We start from the raw sequence: 26124 nt of genomic DNA on the forward strand, positions 1-26124 counted from the left end.
CCTAACACAACCCTCCTTCTAACACACACCCCTAACACAACCCTCCTTCTAACATACACCCCTAGCACAACCCTCCTTCTAACACACACCCCTAACACAACCCTCCTTCTAACACACACCCCTAACACAACCCTCTTTCTAACACACACCCCTAACACAACCCTCTTTCTAACACACACCCCTAATACAACCCTCTTTCTAACACACACCCCTAACACAACCCTCTTTCTAACACACACCCCTAACACAACCCTCCTTCTAACACACACCCCTAACACAACCCTCCTTCTAACACACACCCTTAACACAACCCTTCCTTGCATACTCATGCATGCACCCTGTCCTCTTTCTCCTCCTTCTTCTGTGTGTGTGTGTGTGTGTGTGTACTCTCACTAGGGATAAATCCTGCCTCTCCTCCTTTCTATCCCTCTTCTCTTTGCCACTCACACACACGAGCAGGGCTCCCACTGCCAAACCTCACTCACATACAAATACACACACAGCCCAGCCTCTGTGCAGTCTAGTCCACATTGATTCTTTTGGTGCTTTGACATTTTGCATTCATGGAGGACTACCACAAACCCGACCAGCAGACAGTGCAGGCGCTCAGGAACATCGCCAACCGCCTCCGAATCAACTGCATCAAGGCTACCACCGCAACGGGCAGCGGGTAAGACCCAGACACAGACACACACGTACACACACACACGCACACACACACACAGATTACACAGTCGTAAATCTAGGGCAGAGTGTATAAAGACTCATTCACACACACAGTCTCGTTTTGCTAACCTTGTGGGGACACACATTTGATTCCCATTCAAATGACTATTTCCCCTAACCCTAACTCCAAAACCTAACCTTAACACTAAACCCAACCTATAATCCTTAACCCCAATTCGAACCCGAACACTAATTCTAACCCCCCCTAGAAATAGCATTTTCCTTGTGGGGACTTGCAAAATGTACCCAGTTGGTCAAATTTGTCCTTGTTTACTATACTAGTGGGGACTTCTGGGTAAACAGGTCCACACACACGTGAAATGCAAAGTGAAGCGCATGTTCTCTCTTTGTTGTTTGAGCTATGGCGAATGAATGGATGAAACAGAAACAGGATGTATGATATGAGTCATTCGAGGAGATAGTTCTGACACTTAATCTGCTTAATATCTTTAAATAGCAGAAAACTGTGTACTTATACACATTATTTATTTATGTCTATTGAACAAGATATATTATGGTCACTGTGGCTCAATTCTTTTGTTATTAGAAATGTTCTATTGTGAACCAAATCGGGAAATGATATTGCGTCTTCATCTGTCTAACCGTGCGAGTAAGTGATGGAGGAGCGCCTCGGAGTTTGTTAGCACAGGACATAGCGCATGGTGATCTGGGATGTTGTTCAGTATTCATAATAAATAGTCAGCAATTCATCTTATTGTGTGAACATCCACTTGAAGTGCATTATTATAGCTAAATAAATAAACATCCTGTGTGCGAACAAGTGGACAAAACGGAATTTAATTTAGATTTTTGTGGGGGAAATCACAAATCTATTTGAGTAAACTATCAATCACTATATATTGCACATACACAAACTACCGCATTCATTAATTCCATTGTGGCTCCATCCTTCGACCGTAGCCTATCCATGAATAGCCCAAGAGCGCACACAGCCTAGACAATATAAGCAACAGCCATGCAGTTAATGATTGAGAGAAAACCCCTCTACGCATTTCGTTCCCGGGGAAAGTCAAGTGTGCTTTTTTGGTTGGGCTTGGCTACTTGCCAGCATTCCTGAGTTTTGTTGAGTTTTTAGAGCATCTGGTCGGTACTTTTAGTTTTACGCAGTTCTTTACACATTCTTTAAAGAGCATCTATTCATTCAACAGAATATTTTTAGATTATGCCTCCGTGGTTAAGTATTTCGCTGGCTGGAGATGGAAGGTAACCGTTATAGGCCCGGTGATAAATGTGACTTCAAATGGCGCCCTCTGACTGATCGTCTGACTCCGTGCGCACAGAAGCCAAAATGGTCCCCATCTCTCCCCAGACTCCGGTTAGTCTCATCGTAGCAGGGATAGGTCTGTGTTGTGACCGTGACCTGAACTGGCACTTTGCAAGGGGCGGGTTTACCTCTCTGATGTTGACGTCACTGTAATTGGGATAAAGAGAGAGCAGGCTGCTGAGGGGAGAACGGCTCATAATAATGGCCGGAACAGAGGAAATGGAATGCCATCATGATGTATTTGATACCATTGCACTGTTAATGCTCCAGTTATTACCAAGAGCCTTAATTAAGGTGCCACCAAACCTCCTGTGAGAGAGAGCCAATAGGGCATCTCGGTTTGAGCATGGCCCCCTCATGAGTATTTTGGATAGACTAGTACACTCTAAATAGTGCTACCCATCCTTCCCCATTGTGCCCTAAGATTTCATTGGCAAGCTCAGACTTTAGACTGTGTCACTTCGAATCCAGTTGGAGACTCTGTGTCAATTCTGAATGTTTATGAGTTTGTAAAGTGGTCTGTCTGTTCTTAGTGTGTGTGTGTGTGTGTGTGTGTGTGTGTGTGTGTGTGTGTGTGTGTGTGTGTGTGTGTGAGTGAGTGAGTGAGTGAGTGAGTGAGTGAGTGAGTGAGTGAGTGAGTGAGTGAGAGAGAATCAGAGAGAGAGAGAATCAGATATAGAAACAGTCTGTGTCCAACTTGTTGTAACCTGTCTGTAACCTCCCTCCCTGCTCCTATATACCCCTGGTCTCCCAGACACCCTACATCATGCTGCAGCGTGGCAGAAATCATGTCTGTCCTGTTCTTCAACACAATGAAGTACCACACAGAGGACCCCAAGAACATCAACAACGACCGCTTCATCCTCTCTAAGGTGAGACACCGTAGATGAACAAAGTTCTATTGAATTAAAGTTTGACATTTTATTTCATTGATTTGACCACCAGCCACTTTTGGTTTGATAAAAGTCATAATGGTCAACATCTGCTTCTTTATGGCTGTATTGTAGTTGGTCTGCAATTGTCTTAGGCATATGTATGATTATAGGCATATGTATGATTATAGGCATATGTATGATTATAGGCATATGTATGATTATAGGCATATGTATGATTATAGGCATATGTATGATTATAGGCATATGTATGATTATAGGCATATGTATGATTATAGGCATATGTATGATTATAGGCATATGTATGATTATAGGCATATGTATGATTATAGGCCTGGCAAGCAGCAACAGTGTATTTTACTCTTCCTGGTTATACAGTTATATTGTGGTTGTGTTATAGTGTTATAGGTTTTGTTATAGTATCATATACTAGTACTACAGTAAGATGTCTGTTCCTCTCCTCAGGGTCATGCCGCCCCAGCCCTGTACTCCATGTGGACAGAGACTGGCTTCCTGAAGGAGAGTGAGCTGCTCTCTCTGTGCCAGGTGGAGTCCAACCTGGAGGGACACCCCATACCTGTAAGTGATAACTACTACACATCACCTTTAATAGCTTAGCACTAAATTATGTTTTTTCTCCGTTTTGTATCATATTGTATAACAGCTGTTGAAACTAACATTGTAAAAGTGCCCACAAAAATGATCAGTGTTATTTCCTGATAGTTTCTGGTTGCCAGCTTGCCATGGTGACATCAACATGAGGTAAATTGGTTAATAGACCAATAACAAAGAGTGTTACAAACCTCTCTGCCAATAACAGCTAGTTTTCAGTTTTCCCCTCCCCACTCAGACCACTCCTAGAGAGTCCTAGCAAATTATTTTTTGAGAAATAGTTTTGATAAAAAGCTATTTTTACCCATTAAATGTAAATATATTACAGTAAGTTACTTAATTGTTACACAGACATGTTATGATATTGATATAAAACATCTGCATTGGGCCTTTAATAACCTAAGAGTTAGCCTACACCTCACCTTCAATAGCCTAAGAGTTAGCCTACACCTCACCTTTAGCCTACACCTCACCTTCAATAGCCTAAGAGTTAGCCTACACCTCACCTTCAATAGCCTAAGAGTTAGCCTAAATCAAATAAAATAAAATCAAATCAAATTTATTTATATAGCCCTTTGTACATCAGCTGATATCTCAAAGTGCTGTACAGAAACCCAGCCTAAAACCCCAAACAGCAAGCAATGCAGGTGTAGAAGCACGGTGGCTAGGAAAAACTCCCTAGAAAGGCCAATACCTAGGAAGAAACCTAGAGAGGAACCAGGCTATGTGGGGTGGCCAGTCCTCTTCTGGCTGTGCCGGGTGGAGATTATAACAGAACATGGCCAAGATGTTCAAATGTTCATAAATGACCAGCATGGTCGAATAATAATAAGGCAGAACAGTTGAAACTGGAGCAGCAGCACAGTCAGGTGGAAGTTGAAACTGGAGCAGCAGCATGGCCAGGTGGACTGGGGACAGCAAGGAGTCATCATGTCAGGTAGTCCTGGGGCATGGTCCTAGGGCTCAGGTCCTCCGAGAGAGAGAAAGAAAGAGAGAAGGAGAGAATTAGAGAACGCACACTTAGATTCACACAGGACACCGAATAGGACAGGAGAAGTACTCCAGATATAACAAACTGACCCCAGCCCCCCGACACATAAACTACTGCAGCATAAATACTGGAGGCTGAGACAGGAGGGGTCAGGAGACACTGTGGCCCCATCCGAGGACACCCCCGGACAGGGCCAAACAGGAAGGATATAACCCCACCCACTTTGCCAAAGCACAGCCCCCACACCACTAGAGGTGAGGTGTGAGCCTACACCTCACCTTCAATAGTCTAAGAGTTAGCCTACACCTCACCTTCAATAGCCTAAGAGTTAGCCTACACCTCACCTTCAATAGCCTAAGCGTTAGCCTACACCTCACCTTCAATAGCCTAAGAGTTAGCCTGCACCTCACCTTCAATAGCCTAAGAGTTAGCCTACAACTCACCTTTAGCCTACACCTCACCTTCAATAGCCTAAGAGTTAGCCTACACCTCACCTTCAATAGCCTAAGACTTAGCCTACACCTCACCTTCAATAGCCTAAGAGTTAGCCTACACCCCACCTTCAATAGCCTAAGAGTTAGCCTACAACTCACCTTTAGCCTACACCTCACCTTCAATAGTCTAAGAGTTAGCCTACACCTCACCTTCAATAGTCTAAGAGTTAGCCTACACCTCACCTTCAATAGCCTAAGATTTAGCCTACACCTCACCTTTAGCCTACACCTCACCTTCAATAGTCAAAGAGTTAGCCTACACCTCACCTTCAATAGTCTAAGAGTTAGCCTACACCTCACCTTCAATAGTCTTAGAGTTAGCCTGCACCTCACCTTTAGCCTACACCTCACCTTCAATAGCCTAAGAGTTAGCCTACACCTCACCTTCAATAGCCTAAGAGTTAGCCTACACCTCACCTTTAGCCTACACCTCACCTTCAATAGTCTAAGAGTTAGCCTACACCTCACCTTTAGCCTACACCTCACCTTCAATAGTCTTAGAGTTAGCCTGCACCTCACCTTTAGCCTACATCTCACCTTTAACAGCCTAACAGTTAGGTCATGTTCTCCTGCTCAGACATTGATGGCCATGCCAGAGCTTACAACGCCTGTATAGGTATTTAACGTATCAGCTAACTATACCATATCATATGGTATAGTGGTGCCCGACTGCACAGTCGATGATGTGGCACACAAGCATTGGTTGATGCATGCAACGTCTGAGCAGGGGAACGAGACCTTAGACTACTCCTCACCTTTAATAGCCTAACAGTTAACCTACCCATCACCTTTAACAGCCTCAATTAGGACCAGACAGATATGACCACACAACAGCTCTAAAACTGGGTCATATTCCAAAGGACACAGTAGCAAAAGGTTTTGTAACTGTAAACAACAATCTGTGTTCTTATTGGACAAGTTCAGGTAGTGCCTCACTAAACTTGTCCAATAACTTGTAACTTATAATAATACATCAACATTTTCCACCTACTGAACTCATACCTGCTCTCTATGGTGATAGTAACAGTCCTGTTCCTGTGTATGCGTTGGAGTTTCAGAAGCAGCAGTTTGTGGATGTGGCTACTGGCTCTCTGGGCCAAGGCCTGGGTGTGGCCTGTGGGATGGCCTACACCGGGAAGTACTTTGACAAGTCCAGGTAAGAGTTCACACACATGCACGCACAGATTTGAAGTCTTTGCATGCCTCTGAATTCTAAAGTGTTAAGCGTGGACTCTAGTTCATATTGTGGTATTTTAGAGGTCTTTAGAGCAGTGATCCCCGACCTTGGTCCTCCAGTACCAACAGAACACAGGTTAGTTTTAGCCCTGGACAAACACACCTCATGCAACTCATTGAGGGCTTGATGATTAGTTGACAAGTTGAATCATGTGTGCTTCTCCAGGGCTACAATACACATGTGTACTGTTGGGGTACTCAAGGAGCAGTGTTGGGAAACACTGCTTTAGAGCATAGTGAGGTTTTTGAATGTTCTCCATGTGTACAGTGGCTGCATGCTCTGCTATCCCAATTGTTCTGCTCTAATTACCACAGCCCTGGCAGACACAACTCTGTTCTTTTTTACCATCCAGAAAGATTCTGTCTCAGAATCCGATTGGATCAGGTTTACATTAGAATTCATCACTCAGTCTATTGTTCAAAACCACACTCACATTCCTCAATCTAATTAAGGTTTGGGTTCAGGTTTTGTCTCGGAATGTGGATCTCCGATATGCAGAATGCTGATATTGCCAACGTCCAAAATGTGCCCTAGATACATTTGTACTGGAGAAGGATGTTGTGTGGACAGTGGTTAAAACTCATAACATAAGCGGATTATCAAACCATTGATTAAAAGATGAGCATTTGTTCTGTTCAAAGGTGCCTGTGTGGCTAGAAGCCTCAGTGGAGATACGAGGGAACAAAGTAGGTGTAGGTGTAATAGAATGAGAGAGGTGTAAAGGTTACCATCCAGCCCCCTAGTCAGACACACACACACACACACACACACACACACACACACACACACACACACACACACACACACACACACACACACACACACACACACACACACACACACCTGTCTCACCCACCTTTCTCTTCCCCAGCTACCGTGTGTTCTGTCTGATGGGGGATGGGGAGCTGTCTGAGGGGGCAGTGTGGGAGGCCATGTCCTTCGCCTCCTACTACCAGCTGGACAACCTGGTGGCCATCTTGGATATCAACCGTCTGGGCCAGACCGACCCAGCGCCCCTGCAGCACCACGTGGAGAAGTACCAGAAACGCTGTGAGGCCTTCGGGTGAGTGTGTGTGAAAGTGGGTTTACAGGGAGAGAGTGATCATCTTTGTGAATGTGCTGGGAGAACAAGTCTGTGAATGTGTGAAGGCATATGTCAACATTAGTGGGCATATGTGGAATGTATTGTTTATGTGTGTATGAGTAGAGAAAGTGTGTTCGTGTGTTTCCATATGTGGAATGTATTGTTTATGTGTGTATGAGTAGAGAAAGTGTGTTCGTGTGTTTCCATATGTGGAATGTATTGTTTATGTGTGTATGAGTAGAGAAAGTGTGTTCATGTGTTTCCATATGTGAAATGGGTTTTCTGATGTGTTTCTACAGTTGGCATGCCATCATTGTGGATGGGCACAGTGTGGAGGAGCTGTGTAAGGCTCTGAGCCAGGCTCGCCACCAGCCCACTGCCATCATCGCCAAGACCACCAAGGGCAAGGGCATCCCAGGTATTCTCAGCCTCACATGGCTACTGGTTACATTATATTACTCATACTAGGCCTCTATCTCAGTGATTGGCTATGCTCTATCTCAGTGATGGGCTATGATCTATCTCAGTGATGGGCTATGCTCTATCTCAGTGATGGGCTATGCTCTATCTCAGTGATGGGCTATGCTCTATCTCAGTGATGGGCTATGCTCTATCTCAGTGATGGGCTATGCTCTATCTCAGTGATTGGCTATGCTCTATCTCAGTGATTGGCTTCCCTCTATCTCAGTGATGGGCTTCCCTCTATCTCAGCATATGCACACACAAGTCACTACTGTATAATGTGTTGCGAAGGACCTTTTACTGACCATGTGACCTGGTTTCAGTACCAGTGTTTTTATTGGTCAGGTCACATGATCAGGAAAAACTCCTGGGCCTATGTATGCGTATACAATATAATGTTGAGTATACTGTGTATTTTGATGTTGTGTATTCTGCTGTCCACGTTTGCCAGCTGTGGAGGATAAGATGGGCTGGCATGCCAAGCCCCTGCCCAAAGACATGGCTGAGGGAGTCGTGAAGGATCTGCAGGCGCGCATCATGAACAGCAGCAAGCGCCTGTACCCTGCCACGCCCATGGAGGACGCCCCGCCAGTCAGCCTGTGCAACATCCGCATGCCCAGCGCACCCGCCTACAAGCAGGGAGAGAAGGTAACACATAGAACACACACCTCACCACAGGAGGACAGGCTAGTGGTCCTCCCCTCAGCAGCCTCCATTGCACCTCACCATTTACAGTACATCTGGGATTGTGCTCTCATCCCAATGACAGAGGTGTCAACATTATTGACTGCACTGACACTTGGGACTCAGCCCATAGTCCCAAACAAGATATCATAAAAAAAGCTGTCACAACTGTTATTTATTTATTTTTCATTTCACCTTCATTTAAACAGGTAGGCTAGTTGAGAACAAGTTCTCATTTGCAACTGTGACTTGGCCAAGATGAAGCATAGCAATTCAACACATACAACAACACAAAGTTACATATGGAATAAACAAAACATAGTCAATAATACAGTAGAACAAAAGAAAACAAAGTCTATATACAGTAGATAATACAGTAGAACAAAAGAAAACAGAAAGTCTATATACAGTGAGTGCAAATGAGTTAAGATAAGGGAGGTAAAAGCAATAAATAGGCCATGGTGGCGAAGTAATTACAATATAGCAATTAAACAATGGAATGGTTGATGTTCAGTAGATGAATGTGCAAGTATAGATACTGGGGTGCAAAGGAGCAAGATAAATAAATAGAAAGGATGGCACTGTGATAGACTGCATCCAGTTTGTTGAGTAGAGTGTTGGAGGCTATTTTATAGATGACATCACCGAAGTCGAGGATCGGTAGGATGGTCAGTTTTACAAGGGTATGTTTGGCAGAAGTGTTTTAGGGAGCATTTGACAGTGATGAGGGGTGGTCGTTTGGTCGCAGACCCATTACGGATGCAGGCAATGAGGCAGTGATCACTGAGATCTTGATTGAAAACAGCAGAGGTGTATTTGGAGGGCGAGTTAGTTAGGATTACATCTATGAGGGTGCCCGTGTTTATGGATTTGGAGTTGTACCTGGTAGGTTCATTGATAATTTGTGTGAGATTGAGGGCATCAAGCTTGGATTGTAGGATGGCCGGGGTGTTAAGCATGTCCCAGTTTCGGTCACCTAGTAGCACGAGCTCAGAAGATAGATGGGGGGCAATCAATTCACATATGGTATCGAGGGCACAGCTAGGGACAGAGGGAGATCTATAGCAAGTGGCAACAGTGAGAGACTTGTTTCTGGAAAGGTGAATTTTTAGAAGTAGCAGCTCGAATTGTTTGGGTACAGACTTGGATAGTAAAACAGAACTCTGCAGGCTATCTTTGCAGTAGATTGCAACACCGCCCCCTTTGGCAGTTCTATCTTGGCGGAAAATGTTATAGTTAGCGATGGAGATTTCAAGGTTTATGGTGGTTTTCCTAAGCCAGGATTCAGACACGGCTAAGACATCTGGGAGCAGTGAGTAAACCAAACTTAGGGAGTAGGTTTCTAATGTTAACATGCATGAAACCAAGGCTTTTACCAAGGCTTTTACGGTTACAGAAGTCAACAAATGAGAGCACCTGGGGAGTGGGAGTGGAGCTAGGCACTGCGGGACCTGGATTAACCTCTACATCACCAGAGGAACAGAGGAGAAGTAGGATAAGGGTACAGCTAAATGCTATATGAACTGGCTGTCTAGCACGTTCGGAACAGAGAGTAAAAGGAGCAGGTTTCTGGGCACGATAGAATAGATTTATGGCATAATGTGCAGACAAAGGTAACTTTGAGTACTGTCAACTAGAAGGTCGTATAATGATGCATAAATAACAGGTAGACTTATTGGCTTATTGACTTGCTTTCTTATATTGCTTTCTTATTATTATTAATGACTGGTTGATTGATTGATAGATTAGTTGATTGGTTGATTAATTGATTGAATGGTTGTCTTTCTACAGGTTTCCACCAGGAAAGCCTATGGCATGGCCCTGGCTAAACTGGGTCGTTACAACGAGCGCGTGGTGGTCCTGGACGGAGACACCAACAACATCACCTACTCAGAGATCTTCAAGAACGAACATCCCAACCGCTTTGTGGAGTGTTACATCGCTCAACAGAACATGGTAGGAAATGAAACCCTCTTGAGTTGGTCCTGGTCACAGGTGATGTGGTCAGGGTCAGATGAAACCGATTGGAACTAAGTATGAACACTCTATAAACACAGACACTTTCTCTAAAGTGTCTTTCTCTAACTTTCTCTAACCTCACCAAGCTTTTAAATGATGACCTGTCCTCCAAATAAATATTTTTGTAAAATATTAAATAAGAATCGTAGAAATGTACTCAGATTAAAATAAGAAATACAATTGCAGCAGCATTTTGTGGCTCAGTTTAGCTCTCCTCTCTCCTCTACTTACATCTCTCTCTCTGATGCTTAACAGAATGCCCTGTCCCCAGACCTGGGTTTGAACAGAATGCCCTGTCCCCAGACCTGGGTTTGAACAGAATGCCCTGTCCCCAGACCTGGGTTTGAACAGAATGCCCTGTCCCCAGACCTGGGTTTGAACAGAATGCCCTGTCCCCAGACCTGGGTTTGAACGGAATGCCCTGTCCCCAGACCTGGGTTTGAACAGAATGCCCTGTCCCCAGACCTGGGTTTGAACGGAATGCCCTGTCCCCAGACCTGGGTTTGAACGGAATGCCCTGTCCCCAGACCTGGGTTTGAACGGAATGCCCTGTCCCCAGACCTGGGTTTGAACAGAATGCCCTGTCCCCAGACCTGGGTTTGAACAGAATGCCCTGTCCCCAGACCTGGGTTTGAACAGAATGCCCTGTCCCCAGACCTGGGTTTGAACAGAATGCCCTGTCCCCAGACCTGGGTTTGAACAGAATGCCCTGTCCCCAGACCTGGGTTTGAACAGAATGCCCTGTCCCATGACCTGGGTTTGAACAGAATGCCCTGTCCCCAGACCTGGGTTTGAACAGAATGCCCTGTCCCCAGACCTGGGTTTGAACAGAATGCCCTGTCCCCAGACCTGGGTTTGAACAGAATGCCCTGTCCCCAGACCTGGGTTTGAACAGAATGCCCTGTCCCCAGACCTGGGTTTGAACAGAATGCCCTGTCCCCAGACCTGGGTTTGAACAGAATGCCCTGTCCCCAGACCTGGGTTTGAACAGAATGCCCTGTCCCCAGACCTGGGTTTGAACAGAATGCCCTGTCCCCAGATCTGGGTTTGAACAGAATGCCCTGTCCCCAGACCTGGGTTTGAACAGAATGCCCTGTCCCCAGACCTGGGTTTGAACAGAATGCCCTGTCCCCAGACCTGGGTTTGAACAGAATGCCCTGTCCCCAGACCTGGGTTTGAACAGAATGCCCTGTCCCCAGACCTGGGTTTGAACAGAATGCCCTGTCCCCAGACCTGGGTTTGAACAGAATGCCCTGTCCCCAGACCTGGGTTTGAACAGAATGCCCTGTCCCCAGACCTGGGTTTGAATATTATTATTATTATTATTACATCTTTTAGATCCTTTGAGCATTTGCTCCAGCCTGGTTGAGGTGGGAGATATGTGGGCTTTTTAGACTTCTCTTCACTGTCCTTTCTCATGAAATACACTTTTTTTAAGTTCTGATTGCCTGAATCAAAAAATGTTCTCTCTCTGTGTTACTGAGGCTGGTATGATGAATAATGCATGTAGGTCCATTCATAACGTAACACTGGGACTGTAGAGAGAGGCAGAGAGGCTGAGATGTGGGTCCATCCATAATGTAACACTGGGACTGTAGAAAGAGGCTGAGATGTGGGTCCATCCATAATGTAACACTGGGACTGTAGAGAGAGGCAGAGAGGCTGAGATGTGGGTCCATCCATAATGTAACACTGGGACTGTAGAAAGAGGCAGAGAGGCTGAGATGTGGGTCCATCCATAATGTAACACTGGGACTGTAGAGAGAGGCAGAGAGGCTGCGACATGACCTACTTACAGTATGCCATGCTCCCCCCCTCCCTCCCGCCATTCCTCCGATGCCTCGCCATGCTCCCTCCCTCCCTACCTACACACAGCTGGCTCTGCAGCCTCTCATACAGTATACTGCCCACCACTCGCTTTCTGTTTATTTCTCTCTTTCTCTTTCTATCTGTGTCTTTGTAGGTCTCTTTCTTTCAAATCAAAATCAAATCAAATCGAATTGTATTTGTCACATGCGCCGAACACAACAGGTGTAGACATTACAGTGAAATGCTTACTTACAAGCCCTTAACCAACAACGCAGTTTTAAGAAAAATAAGTGTTAACAAAGTATTTACTAAATAAACTGAAGTTGAAAAAATATATATATATAAAAAAACATTTTTTAAAATGTATCTTTCTGTTTCTCTCTCTCCCCTCCCCACTTATTTCACCCTCTCATTGCAATCTGCCCGTACATTAACATTTTGGAAGAGCCAGCCGTTCAGGCCTGGCTGTACCGTATACAGTAGATGCCTGGCCATTTGTCTGGTTCCTCATGGTAGCCTGCTCAGATGTAGGTCAGGGCTGTGTTTGATCATCCGTTATAACAAGTCAGTCATGCTGAGCTGAGAGGTGAAATATTAATCAGAGAGGAGGGTGGGTGTGGCCGTCTGGCTGATCTCACTGACTGACTGGGTGACTGACTGACTGGCGGTTTACTGGCTGGTTTACTGGCTGATGGACTGGGTGACTGGCAGACTGGCTGACTGACTGACTGGGTAGGTGACTGCCTGGCTGACTGACTGACTGGTTGACTGAACGGCTGGCTCGCTGGCTGCTAGACTATTATCATAAAGACGATGTGCAGAAAAGAGCCAGAATGACAGGTTCAAATGAGACGGACAGATTCTCTAATGAGGAATCATTAATATTGACAAGAGAAGCATGAGCAAATCAGAGAGGCACTGGTGTTAATGTTATGACTGATTTATGACTGCATTATGTCATGTGTTTGTGAATACTGTATCAAAGGGGCAAGCTGCAATTCAAATAATCACACAGTGGACACCCCGCCACTGTTTTTGGTAAACATAAAATAAATAAAAAATATATGTTGCGAGAGAGATACAGAAAAGTAAACTAATTACATTTTCTTCTATACAATGACAGGAGTCAATAACAGGAGTTCTGTTCTCTTTGACCAGATTCAAAGTAGTGGAGAATAGGGACATGGGATAATAGTACCTCTGTTTGGTACTGCTATAGAATATGAATGAGTCCATATTACATTGAGGAGAGGAGCAGGGGGATCGGGGAGGGCTCTGGAGACAGGAAACAGGAAATGACAATGCATGAGAGTGATTCCTTACATATGGTACCGTAAGCTCCTGTGCTTTTGGACTGACTGACATTTACATAACTTCTGGAGGCATGAACCTTTGATTGTGATTGGCTCAGCAGTTGTCGTTCCCATGGAGACCTCACTTGACCCTTTGGATCCTCAGGTCATAGAGATACAATAAATATTGTTCTATGTAATTCTGTGGTTCTGCTGAACTTCAGAAGTAGTGTATCTGTAGCTGATTTGTGTTCAGTATCTTCCTACATGTCTAAGACTCTGCAGGTGCATGACCACCATACAAATGAAGTACAGTGCCCTCTGTAATTATTGGGACAGAGAGTGATTTTTTTGGGCTCTATACCCCAACAGTTTGGATATGAAATAAAACAATGACTGGGGTTAAAGGTTAAAGTGAGGACTGACAGCTTAAAGTTGAGGGTATTTTCATCCATATTGGGTGAACTGTTTAGAAATGACAGCACTTTTTGTACATAGTCCCCCCCATTTTAGGGGACCAAAAGTATTGGGACAAATTCACTTATATTTTTATTTATGTTTTATTTCACCTTTATTTAGCCAAGTAGGCAAGTTGAGAACAAGTTCTCATTTACAACTGCGACCTGGCCAAGATAAAGCAAAGCAGTTCGACACATACAACAACACAGAGTTACACATGGAATAAACAAACGTACAGTAAATTATACAGTTGAAGAAAATCTATATACAGTGTGTGCAAATGAGGTAAGAAAAGGGAGGTAAGGCAATAAGTAGGCCATGGTGGCGAAGTAATTACAATATACTGATTAGACACTAGAGTGATTGATGTGCAGAATATGAATGTGCAAGTATAGATACAGGGGTGTAAAGGAGCAAGATAAATAAATAAAGTATTGGGATGAGGTAGTTGGATGGGCTATTTACAGATGGGATATGTACAGGTGCAGTGATCTGTGAGCTACTCAGACTGGTGCTTAAAGCTAGTGAGGGAGGTAAGAGTTTCCAGCTTCAGTGATTTTTGGCAATTCATTCCAGTCATTGGCAGCAGAGAACTGGAAGGAAAGGCGGCCAAATGAGGAATTGGCTTTGGGGGTGACTAGAGAGATATACCTGCTGGAGCGTGTGCTACAGGTGGGTGCTGCTATGGTGACCCGTGAGCTGAGATAAGGCGGGGCCTTACCTATCAGAGACTTGTAGATGTCCTGAAGCCAGTGGGTTTGGCGACGAGTATGAAGCGAGGGCCAGCCAACGAGAGCGTACAGGTCGCAGTGGTGGGTAGTATATGGGGCTTAGACTGCATCCAGTGATAGACTGCATCCAATTTGTTGAGTAGAGTGTTGGGGGCTATTTTGGAAATGACATTGCTGAAGTCGAGGGTCAGCAGCATGAGTGAAGGATGCTTTGTTGCAAAATAGGAAGCCGAGTCTAGATTTAATTTTGGATTGGAGATGCTTAATTTGAGTCTGGAAGGAGAGTTTACAGTCTAACCAGACACCTAGATATTTGTACTTGTCCACATATTCTAAGTAAGAACCATCCAGAGTAGTGATACTGGGTGGGCAGGCAGGTGTGGGCAGCGATCGGATGAAGAGTGTTTTACTTGTATTTAAGAGCAGTTGGAGGCCACGGAAGGAGAGTTGTAAGGCATTGAAGCTCGTCTGGAGGTTAGTTAACACAGTGTCCAAAGAGGGGCCAGAAGTATACAGAATGGTGTCATCTGCGTAGAGGTGTATCAGAGAATCACCAGCAGCAAGAGCAACATCATTGATGTATACAGAGAAGAGAGTCGGCCCGAGGATGAACACTGTGGCACCCCCATAGAGACCGCCAGAGGTCCAGACAACAGGCCCTCTGATTTGACACATTGAACTCTGTCAGAGAAGTAGTTGGTGAACCAGGCGAGGCCGTCATTTGAGAAACCAAGGCTGTTGAGTCTGCCGATTAGAATGTGGTGATTGACAGAGTCAAAAGCCTTGGCCAGGTCAATGAATACGGCTGCACAGTAATGTCTCTTATCGATGGCGGTTATGATATCGTTTAGGACCTTGAGTGTGGCTGAGGTGCACCCATGACCAGCTCTGAAACCAGATTGCATAGCGGAGAAGGTATGGTGGGATTCGAAATGGTCGGTAATCTGTTAACTTGGCTTTCAACTTTAGACCTTAGAATGGCAGGGCAGGATAGATATAGGTCTGTAGCAGTTTGGGTCTAGAGTGTCTCCCCCTTTGAAGAGGGGGATGACCACGGCAGCTTTCCAATCTTTGGGAATTTCAGACGATACGAAAGAGAGGTTGAATAGGCTAGTAATAGGGGTTGCAACAATTTCGGCAGATAATTTTAGAAAGAGAGGGTCCAGATTGTCTAGCCCAGCTGATTTGTAGGGGTCCAGATTTTGCAGCTCTTTCAGAACATTAGCAATCTAGATTTGGGTGAAGGAGAAATTAATGGTGGGTGATTGGGCGGATTGCATGTGTATTAAATGTGTAACAAAGTTTAGTATTTATTCCTATATTCATAGCATGCAATGACTACATCAAGCTTGTGACTCTACAAATTTGTTGAATGCATTTGCTGTTTGTTTTGGTTTCAGACAATTTTGTGGCCAATAGAAATTAATGGTAAATAATGTATTTTGTATTATGTCATTTTGGAGTCAATTTTATTGTTAATAAGAATATAATATGTTTCTAAATACTTCTACATTAATGTGGATGCTATGGATAATTCTGACTGAACCGTGAATAATTATGAGTGAAAGAATTACAGACGCACAAATATCACACCCCCCCCAGAAATGTTAATCTCCCCTGTTATTGTAATGGTGAGAGGTTAGCATGTCTTGGAGGTATGATATAAAATACTAACCTCTCCTGTTATTGTAATGGTGAGAGGTTAGCATGTCTTGGAGGTATGATATAAAATACTAACCTCTCCTGTTATTGTAATGGTGAGAGGTTAGCATGTCTTGGAGGTATGGTATAAAATAGTAAACTCTCCTGTTATTGTAATGGTGAGAGGTTAGCATGTCTTGGAGGTATGATATAAAATAGTAAACTCTCCTGTTATTGTAATGGTGAGAGGTTAGCATGTTTTGGAGGTATGATATAAAATACTAACCTCTCCTGTTATTGTAATGGTGAGAGGTTAGCATGTCTTGGAGGTATGATATAAAATACTAACCTCTCCTGTTATTGTAATGGTGAGAGGTTAGCATGTCTTGGAGGTATGATATAAAATACTAACCTCTCCTGTTATTGTAATGGTGAGAGGTTAGCATGTCTTGGAGGTATGATATAAAATACTAACCTCTCCTGTTATTGTAATGGTGAGAGGTTAGCATGTCTTGGAGGTATGATATAAAATACTAACCTCTCCTGTTATTGTAATGGTGAGAGGTTAGCATGTCTTGGAGGTATGGTATAAAATAGTAAACTCTCCTGTTATTGTAATGGTGAGAGGTTAGCATGTTTTGGAGGTATGATATAAAATACTAACCTCTCCTGTTATTGTAATGGTGAGAGGTTAGCATGTCTTGGAGGTATGATATAAAATACTAACCTCTCCTGTTATTGTAATGGTGAGAGGTTAGCATGTCTTGGAGGTATGATATAAAATACTAACCTCTCCTGTTATTGTAATGGTGAGAGGTTAGCATGTCTTGGAGGTATGATATAAAATACTAACCTCTCCTGTTATTGTAATGGTGAGAGGTTAGCATGTCTTGGAGGTATGATATAAAATACTAACCTCTCCTGTTATTGTAATGGTGAGAGGTTAGCATGTCTTGGAGGTATGATATAAAATACTAACCTCTCCTGTTATTGTAATGGTGAGAGGTTAGCATGTCTTGGAGGTATGACATTTGTGCGTCTGTAACTCTATTTTAATACACATATAACTGAATTTGGCCCATTACTTTTGGTCCCCTAAAATGGTGGTACAATGTACAAAAAGTGCTGTAATTTCTAAGCGGCTTAGCCGATATGGATGAAAATACCCTCAAATTAAAGCTGACAGTCTGCACTTTACCCCCAGTCGTTGTTTGATTTTAAACCCAAACCTTTGGAGTATAGAGCCAAAATAATAAAAAATCCTTCACTGTCCCAATAATTGCGGAGGTCACTGGACATGTCCCCGAGGGGTTCAAGAGGGACTAGATTTACTGCCTGGCTCCAGAGGAGGCTCATCCAGGGAGGAAGAGGAGGATGGTCCTCCTGAATTTGTGCCTATGTCTTGAATAGCACCCTATTGCCTTTATAGTATACTTAAAACCAGGGTGCACACAAAGTAATGCACTATATAGGGAATATGGGGCCATTTGGGATGCATCCCTTGTAAATGAATAGACGCTGACTTGGAAGATGTCACCCTTGGCTTCATTAAAATAATTTCCATCCATTATTCGCTCTAACTAATCTTGCCAAAGTCACCAGCCGCCATTGTTATAGTATGATGGAACCCCTTCTTCCCCTTTTCCCTCTAGGTGAGTGTTGCCACTGGTTGCGCTGCCCGTGAGAGGAACGTTGTGTACGCCAGCACCCTGGCCTCCTTCTTCACCCGCGCCTACGACCAGCTCCGCATGGCTGCCATCTCAGAGAGCAACATCAATCTGTGTGGCTCCCACTGCGGCCTGTCCATCGGTGAGTCTGTCTGTCAGCCATTCATCCACCCCAAACACCCTCACTACATGCTACTCACACAACCTCCCACCATCACCCCCATGAACTGTAACCTATCACCTCACAACCCCACCCTTTCCCCATTGACCTCACTCACTCTGCACTCTTTCTATTGGCTCCTCAAGTCAACGCATCCTCGAATGTTCTGAAAGCCTAAAGTGACTGTCGTCCTCCTTGATCCAAGTTCCTATTTTTCTTTCTCTCTCTCCACTTCTGTGTTTTCCTCCTCACCTCCTCCTTCACCCTCTGAGTTCCCTAGCCTCCCTCTCTCCTCCCCCTCCCTGACCCCTGACCCTGTCTGTCCTGGACGCTGTCACCTTCACCGGAGGACCTGATATCCCTCTCCTCTGTTAGTCCCTCAGGTACACTGCATGCCACCCTCTCAATCTGTCTGTATGTCTGTCTGTCTGTCTGTCTGTCTGTCTGTCTGTCTGTCTGTCTGTCTGACTCTCTGTCTGTCTGTCCTACTGTCTGCTCTACTGTCTGTCTGTCTGCCTACCTGCATGACACTCTCTATGTCCTACTGTATGTCCTACTGTCTGTCTGACCACCTGCCTGCCAGTCTGTCTGTCTGTCCTACTGTCTGTCTGCACACCTGCATGCTACTCTCTCTGTCTGTCTGTCTGTCCTATTGTCCTCATTCCTTTCTGGTCTTATACACCTGCATGTCTGTCAGTTCACCAGGCCTTTCGCTTTATATTGGGTTGAAATAGTATTCAAGTTTTGTTGAGCCTGCCTGGAGTGTGGGATGGATGTGGTTTTCACCAGGCACGCTCAATGAAGCAGGTCTAAAGTCCCTGAAAAACAACATACTGTTTGCTTTCTGCTACATTTGACAACATTTTGGAATTAAATTATTCTAACTATGTGAGTATGTGTGTGTTCCAGGAGAGGACGGGCCGTCTCAGATGGGTCTAGAAGACATAGCCATGTTTAGGGCCATCCCCACGGCAACCATCTTCTACCCCAGCGATGGCGTTTCTATTGAAAAGGCAGTGGAGCTTGCTGCCAGCACAAAGGTACTTATTATATCCTCCCACCAAAATGCTATTGGTCCTTATCCCCATACCTCCAAAAATATATTGATTCTTATCCCCATACCTCCAAAAATATATTGGTTCTTAAAATGCAATTGGTCCTTATCCCCATATCAAATCAAATCAAATCAAATCAAATTTATTTATATAGCCCTTCGTACATCAGCTGATATCTCAAAGTGCATACCCCCCAAAAGCTATTGGTCCTTATCCCCATACCCCCAAGAAGCTATTGGTCCTTATCCACATTCCCCCCAAAAGCTATGGGTCCTTATCCACATACCCCCAAAAAGATATGGGTCCTTTTATTTTTTTTATTTTACTAGGCAAGTCAGTTAAGAACAAAGTCTTATTTTCAATGACGGCCTAGGAACAGTGGGTTAACTGCCTGTTCAGGGGCAGAACAACAGATTTGTACCTTGTCAGCTCGGGGGTTTGAACTTGCAACCTTCCGGTTACTAGTCCAACGCTCTAACCACTAGGCTACGCTTATCCCCATACCCTCAAAATGTTATTGGTCCTTATCTCCATACCCTCAAAATGTTATTCGTCCTTATCCCCTTACCCTCAAAATGTTATTGGTCCTTACCTTCATACCCTCAAAATGTTATTGGTCCTTACCTCCATACTCCCAAAATGCTATTGGTTTCTCATCCCCTCCCACATTATGTTATTTGTCCTCCAACATTAATGTAATCCCTCTACCTCCCACACCACCCCAAAACCAGGGGATGGGCTTTGTGTTCTCACCCTACAATGTAATACCTGTTTACAATGAATTCCAATATACATTGTACTATGTTATCTTTTTTTAGGGTGTTTGCTACATAAGAACCAGCCGCCCGGAGAATCCCATCATCTACAGCAGCAATGAGGACTTCCATGTTGGACAGGCTAAGGTGAGCACCACTCAGCTCTGAAAATGTTCTACATTACGTTAACTACACAGACTAATCACATCCTTGACTAAACCACTTTAGTTTTCTATCTTTCTTCAGGACGTGCTAGGACGTGCTATGATTAGTAAAAGGATTAGTTTAATCAGTTGTACAGCATCCATAATAGGAACTACTGTATCGCACTGAGAATGTTTTGTCTGACAACTGAAAGAGTTTCTACTATGGATGCAGTACTAGTGGTTGACTGGCTGGAACACAAGCCTGCAGACAGACAGGGTTGTCTTCTAGTAGGATAAACAATGAATCTCTCATCCAATAGTCACGAGCAGGAAGAGCTGTATGAGATATGCTAGATCCTTGCTGCTAACCCTTCCCTGTCCATCTCAGGTGGTGTACCAGAGTACGGAGGACAAGGTGACCGTGATCGGAGCTGGGATTACTCTGCATGAGGCCGTGGCTGCAGCTGAGATGCTCAAGAAAGGTACAGTACAACTACAGCCAGATGAATGATATAACTATGTGGGTGTGGAGAAATACTTGGAACTCCTTTCTTAGGCAATGATCTCTTTTCTTCATATGCTAATATTGGCTCCATGCACTTATGCGCTGCTATTTAATTCAATCAGTTCATTAGCGTTGGCGCACAACATCTTATTCTCCTATAAGTGTTAGACTTTCTCAACTATATGTTCAAGTTTATCCAGGTTAGAAAGCTTTATCCCTCCCTCAGTGATTTAAGGTTCAGGTTTCAGAGTCATTCTCTGTGTAGCTGCCTGTGTCTTGTTATTGTTTCTCAACTGAAACACTCTACTCAAGGATCCACAATTCCAGTAACTCCAGTAACACATTTCCAGGTTTTCCAAAAATCCTGGTTGAAGGATTCCAGTTTTCCTGCTTCTTAATTTCTAATTCTGTGAATCTTCCAACCAGGATTTCTGATAAACCTGGGAATTCTGCAATCCTCTGCACTACTGTTGATTAACGCTATGTTTTCCACCTTGTTGTTTACCCAGAAAGGATCTTCATCAGGGTGATTGACCCGTTCACCATCAAACCCCTGGACTCCAAGACCATCATTGAGCATGCTCGCCAGACCAGGGGGCGTATCCTCACTGTAGAGGACCACTACTACGAAGGTACGCTTTTTCTGACCAGTGTTTCGACCTCCTTTCACCAAACACCAGGAACTTAAGAGAGGGACCAAACACCAGGAGGTTAGCGAGGTACCAAACACCAGGAAGTTAGAGAGGGACCAAACACCAGGAAGTTAGAGAGGGACCAAACCCCAGGAACTTAGAGAGGGACCAAACACCAGGAGGTTAGCGAGGGACCAAACACCAGGAAGTTAGAGAGGGACCAAACACCAGGAAGTTAGAGAGGGACCAAACACCAGGAAGTTAGAGAGGGACCAAACACCAGGAAGTTAGAGAGGGACCAAACACCAGGAGGTTAGAGAGGGACCAAACACCAGGAGGTTAGAGAGGGACCAAACACCAGGAGGTTAGAGAGGGACCAAATACCAGGAAGTTTGAGAGGGACCAAACACCAGGAAGTTAGGGAGGGACCAAACACCAGGAGGTTAGAGAGGGACCAAACACCAGGAAGTTAGAGAGGGACCAAACACCAGGAGGTTAGAGAGGGACCAAACACCAGGAGGTTAGAGAGGGACCAAACACCAGGAGGTTAGAGAGGGACCAAACACCAGGAAGTTAGAGAGGGACCAAACACCAGGAGGTTAGAGAGGGACCAAACACCAGGAGGTTAGAGAGGAACCAAACACCACTTCACCAGACTCCAGCACTCGAGGGTACTTTATGTAGTTTAGCCACATTGTAGTGTTTTAGCCATATATATTGCATGGCATTTACAACCTGGCAACCTGAAATATTTCAGCCATTATTTATTTATGAATATGCAGCCAGTGTCCTCTCATTGGCCCATAGACACTGGGGTGTGTTGTGGTGGCATGTTCCAATTGGTTGAGTGGCTGAGAAGTGATGCAGTGGCATGTTCTCATTGGCCCGAAAGGCACCACGTGCTAGGTACTGTCATGGTGGGCGAGATATATTCTGTTCTGGTGTATTTTGTTTTCTGAGGAGGGAGACTGTGTGTGTGTGTGTGTGTGTGTGTGTGTGTGTGTGTGTGTGTGTGTGTGTGTGTGTGTGTGTGTGTGTGTGTGTGTGTGTGTGTGTGTGTGTGTGTGTGTGTGAGGGCCAGAGAAGCAGAGTGCTGTCAGATTTCCTTAGTGAAGTGTGTTCCCATGGGGCTTTCTGTGACCCAGATATCACATAGACAGCTATGTCCAACACAGACAGCCATGCCTAGTCCTGCCCAGCCTGTGTCTGTGTAGGTTAGGTCCGGAGGAGATGAGAGTGGGGGGGGGGACAGACTGGACCAAAGATGTGTGGCATCCAAAATCAGTAGCATCCCCCTCTCTGTCCCCTAAGGGGAGAGAAACTAGGGATAGCATGGGAGAAAAAGAGTCAGAGAACGAAGGACAGATAGAGGGTGAGAATATGGGGGGGAGGGGCTTGCATAGCAGCAGAAATAGATCAATGGTTTCATCCAAATGACCAATGAGCAATGAGTGGCTTCAGGGAGAACCTTTAGGCAGTGGGCACTGATCTAGGATCAGCTTATCTACCCACAATCATAACCTTTAAGTGTAGCGGGATAAACACAAAGCTGACCTTAGGTCAGTGTTTGAGCTCAACTTAATCCTAGTGTCTCAGATTGGGGTCAATTCCATTTAAATTCAGCACATTTTGGGAAGGAAATCGAATTTCAAATTGACTGAATTGAATATGAATTGACCATAACCCTGTCGCAGAGAAGGTTCTTCCTGTCCCTTCCCTTTCTCATGTCACATATTTAATGTATTGTTGCTGTTCCTCAGGTGGTCTGGGGGAGGCAGTGTGCTCAGCGGTGGTGAACGAGCAGGGCTTCACCCTACAGCGGCTGGCCGTGGCCCACGTTCCCCGCAGCGGCAAGCCCAACGAGCTGCTCAAGATTTACGGCATCGACCGCGAAGCCATTTGCCAGGCCATCAGGAAGATGCTCAGCGGCTCTGCCAACGCCAAGTAGCTCCACCCCTTCCTGCTTAAGCCCCACCCAATTCTACCACCCCTCAGATAAACGTTTCATGTCACATGACACCACTCCACCTGGTAACCTCGCCCCCTCACTGTGAAAGTCCACCCCTGTGTTTACTGAAGTAACGTGAGTTTGTGCTGAATGTACATTTTGACGTAACCGTCACACATTTCACTTTTTTTCCCTCATACATTACACACGCACGCACACACAAAACCCCACTCCCACTTCCTGGTAACCATGGGTCATCACAGGGTCAAGTTTAGAAATTAAAATGAGAGGTAGTCATTAGTCCTCAAACCCGGTTGGCAGGTGTAGATGGACATTCTCCATACCAAACAATCCAATAAAGACTGTACATGTTGTTACTCAATGCAGGTACCTTTATGTGATGCTCATGTGTTTTTAATCTCTTCCTCTTTGATATTTTCAACCCCAAACAACCAGCAGCAGTCTATTTTAATACTTTTATATTGTTCTGATGTAGTTCTGAAGACAGGGTGGGGCATGTGGTAGTGAAATATAGGTGTCGTCTCCATGACATGTGGTAGTGAAATATAGGTGTCGTCTCCATGACATGTGGTAGTGAAATCTAGGTGTCGTCTCCATGACATGTGGTAGTGAAATCTAGGTGTCGTCTCCATGACATGTGGTAGTGAAATCTAGGTGTCGTCTCCATGACATGTGGTAGTGAAATCTAGGTGTCGTCTCCATGACATGTGGTAGTGAAATCTAGGTGTCGTCTCCATGACATGTGGTAGTGAAATCTAGGTGTCGTCTCCATGACATGTGGTAGTGAAATCTAGGTGTCGTCTCCATGACATGTTTGTAGAACGTAGTCCAATAAAAAATGTATACAGACAATCAAATAGAAATGTATGTGGGCCATAAATATCAGTGAAGTGAAAAGACCATACAGTTTGAACCATATGTCTCTTTAAACCACAACACCCAACTTGTACTGGACAGCTCGTGTTAGCACAGCACACATGAACTTCTTTTCATCTCTACAGCTCAGGCGTAGACTAGCTAAACATATGGCGTCAGAGAACTGCCAAAATGTTGTGCGTTCAACCTTTGGCAGATATCTAACTCCATATTAACACCTTTTACCTGGATGAGCAAACAAGAAGAAGTACGTTAGCCCGAGCTGTCTGAACATACCAATAATGTTTCTATTCCATTTACATTTTTGTCATTTAGCATATGCTCTTATCCAGAGTGACTTACAGGAGCAGGATCAATGTGTTCTCTACAGCAAATAGTTTGACTTGGTCGGGGAGAGGGATACAGGGCCAGCTAGGACTTACAGTAGGGTTCAGCGTTTCCATTTGAATTCAGTCAATTCAGGAAGTGAATTGATCCTAACCCTGGATTAGAGAGAGTCTCTGTGCTTGTGGCCATGGTGATGTTGGGAGCATGCTGTTACATCTGAACTGTGAACCTAGTACAAACACCTCCTTCGTTACTTGAACTTCTGTATGTACCTTATACTTTTATTTATTAAAGCCCTCTGCATTTGAATTTTAGAGTTTGCAAGTAGTTCTGTGTGTTTTTTTGACTGTGTATCTGTGTGTTCTGTATGTGTGCATGCATATCAGAGTGTAGATCTATTGAAAGGCAGGTTGGTGTATTTGCTTATTCAAAACATTCGTATTAGACTATTGTACACGGAAGACTAACCAAAGCGTACATTTTCAATAGATAAGACTACTAAACTAATATAAAACAATATGAAGAGTTTCATGACAAAACACTATATATACATTTTTCAGAAATTTTGGTAAATGAGCTTTGGTGTGTTTTTTCACTATCTAATCATAGCATGGGGCTGTTGAATGACAGACATATACAGTATTTGTTTAAAATCATTTCAGAGAGACAAATAACCATGTTTTTTTCCCTAAATGCTAAAAATCCATATGTAAAACATTTACATTTAGCAGATGCTTGTATCCAGAGTGACTGACACTACTGTAAGTACATTCCTTTTAAGATAGCTTGGTGAGACAATCCCATATCACAGTCAAATATACAGGATACAAAAGTTCCATTCCAGCTAAACAATAGATATATAGCGTTTAGCATAAAAAAAAAAAAAATTCATACATCTAAAATCTGTTAATAAAAATCTGAGAGAAGTAATATTTTACACACACATGAAGGTACCCATAAGCAACCATTTCTGATGAAAAAAACACATGTGAAGAATTGGTACATATAGCATTTTGGAAATAAACTTCATATTAAAAACTTAGAAAATAGTTCAAATCCGTGTAAAAAATAATTGTACATTTTAAAACTCTGTCAAATTTTCCATTTGATCAAAACCAGCACCTACAGAGAGTATCCAGATATGATCGGGAAAGATTGACAGATGACAGAGCAGAGTTGGTCCATCGGTCACCATGGTTATGCTGAGATCCTATCAGCAGACAGTATAAGTTTGAATATATCAAGTCCTGAGATCAGTTCATCCAATGGCAGCTCGGCAATGTGCACAGGTAGGTAGCGCAGTAATGTGCGTAGGTAGCACAGTAAATGCCACTGCCCATTCTACTTTGTTGTCGTGTCTTTGGCTATGCTGGATTAAATGATATGACATGCTATTCTATAAAAGAATAATATGTAATTAATATTACCTGATTATACTAATCATGTAAATGTAATTAACTAGAAAGTCGGGGCACCACGAAATAATGTTTATAGAGCTGTTATCTACCGAATAAACTCTTAAAGACCTGGTAGTCTTTTACATCAGTAGCAGTCAATTATTAATCATCACCTTCCTCAGTCTCATCTGAAAGTTGTAAATTCTTGGTTATCTT

At 44.0% G+C, this 26124-nt stretch overlaps 1 protein-coding gene across 4 annotated transcripts; it reads left to right on the plus strand.

The window, feature by feature from the left end:
• Positions 1-237: 237 nt before the first annotated feature.
• On the plus strand, positions 238-24830 carry LOC109890277 (transketolase). 4 transcript variants are annotated; one of them, XR_004210095.1, is made up of 15 exons: positions 353-670; positions 2766-2883; positions 3370-3483; positions 6045-6157; positions 7110-7301; positions 7622-7740; positions 8236-8432; positions 10260-10424; positions 18072-18228; positions 19156-19286; positions 20120-20203; positions 20591-20684; positions 21217-21339; positions 23100-24067; positions 24103-24830. XR_004210095.1 is itself a non-coding variant. In XM_031825537.1 (14 exons), exons 1-14 carry the CDS (start codon positions 564-566, stop codon positions 23285-23287), a joined length of 1893 nt encoding a protein of 630 aa, XP_031681397.1. In that variant the 5' UTR covers positions 238-563; the 3' UTR covers positions 23288-24830. The 4 variants fall into 4 exon arrangements, 3 of the variants coding, with proteins under 3 accessions (XP_031681397.1, XP_031681398.1, XP_031681396.1); XM_031825537.1 differs by having other exon boundaries at positions 238-670; positions 6054-6157; positions 23100-24830; XM_031825538.1 differs by having other exon boundaries at positions 352-670; positions 6060-6157; positions 23100-24830.
• The last annotated feature ends 1294 nt before the right edge of the window (positions 24831-26124 follow it).

Source organism: Oncorhynchus kisutch, linkage group LG5, assembly GCF_002021735.2.
Source record: "Oncorhynchus kisutch isolate 150728-3 linkage group LG5, Okis_V2, whole genome shotgun sequence".
Taxonomy (NCBI): domain Eukaryota; kingdom Metazoa; phylum Chordata; class Actinopteri; order Salmoniformes; family Salmonidae; genus Oncorhynchus; species Oncorhynchus kisutch.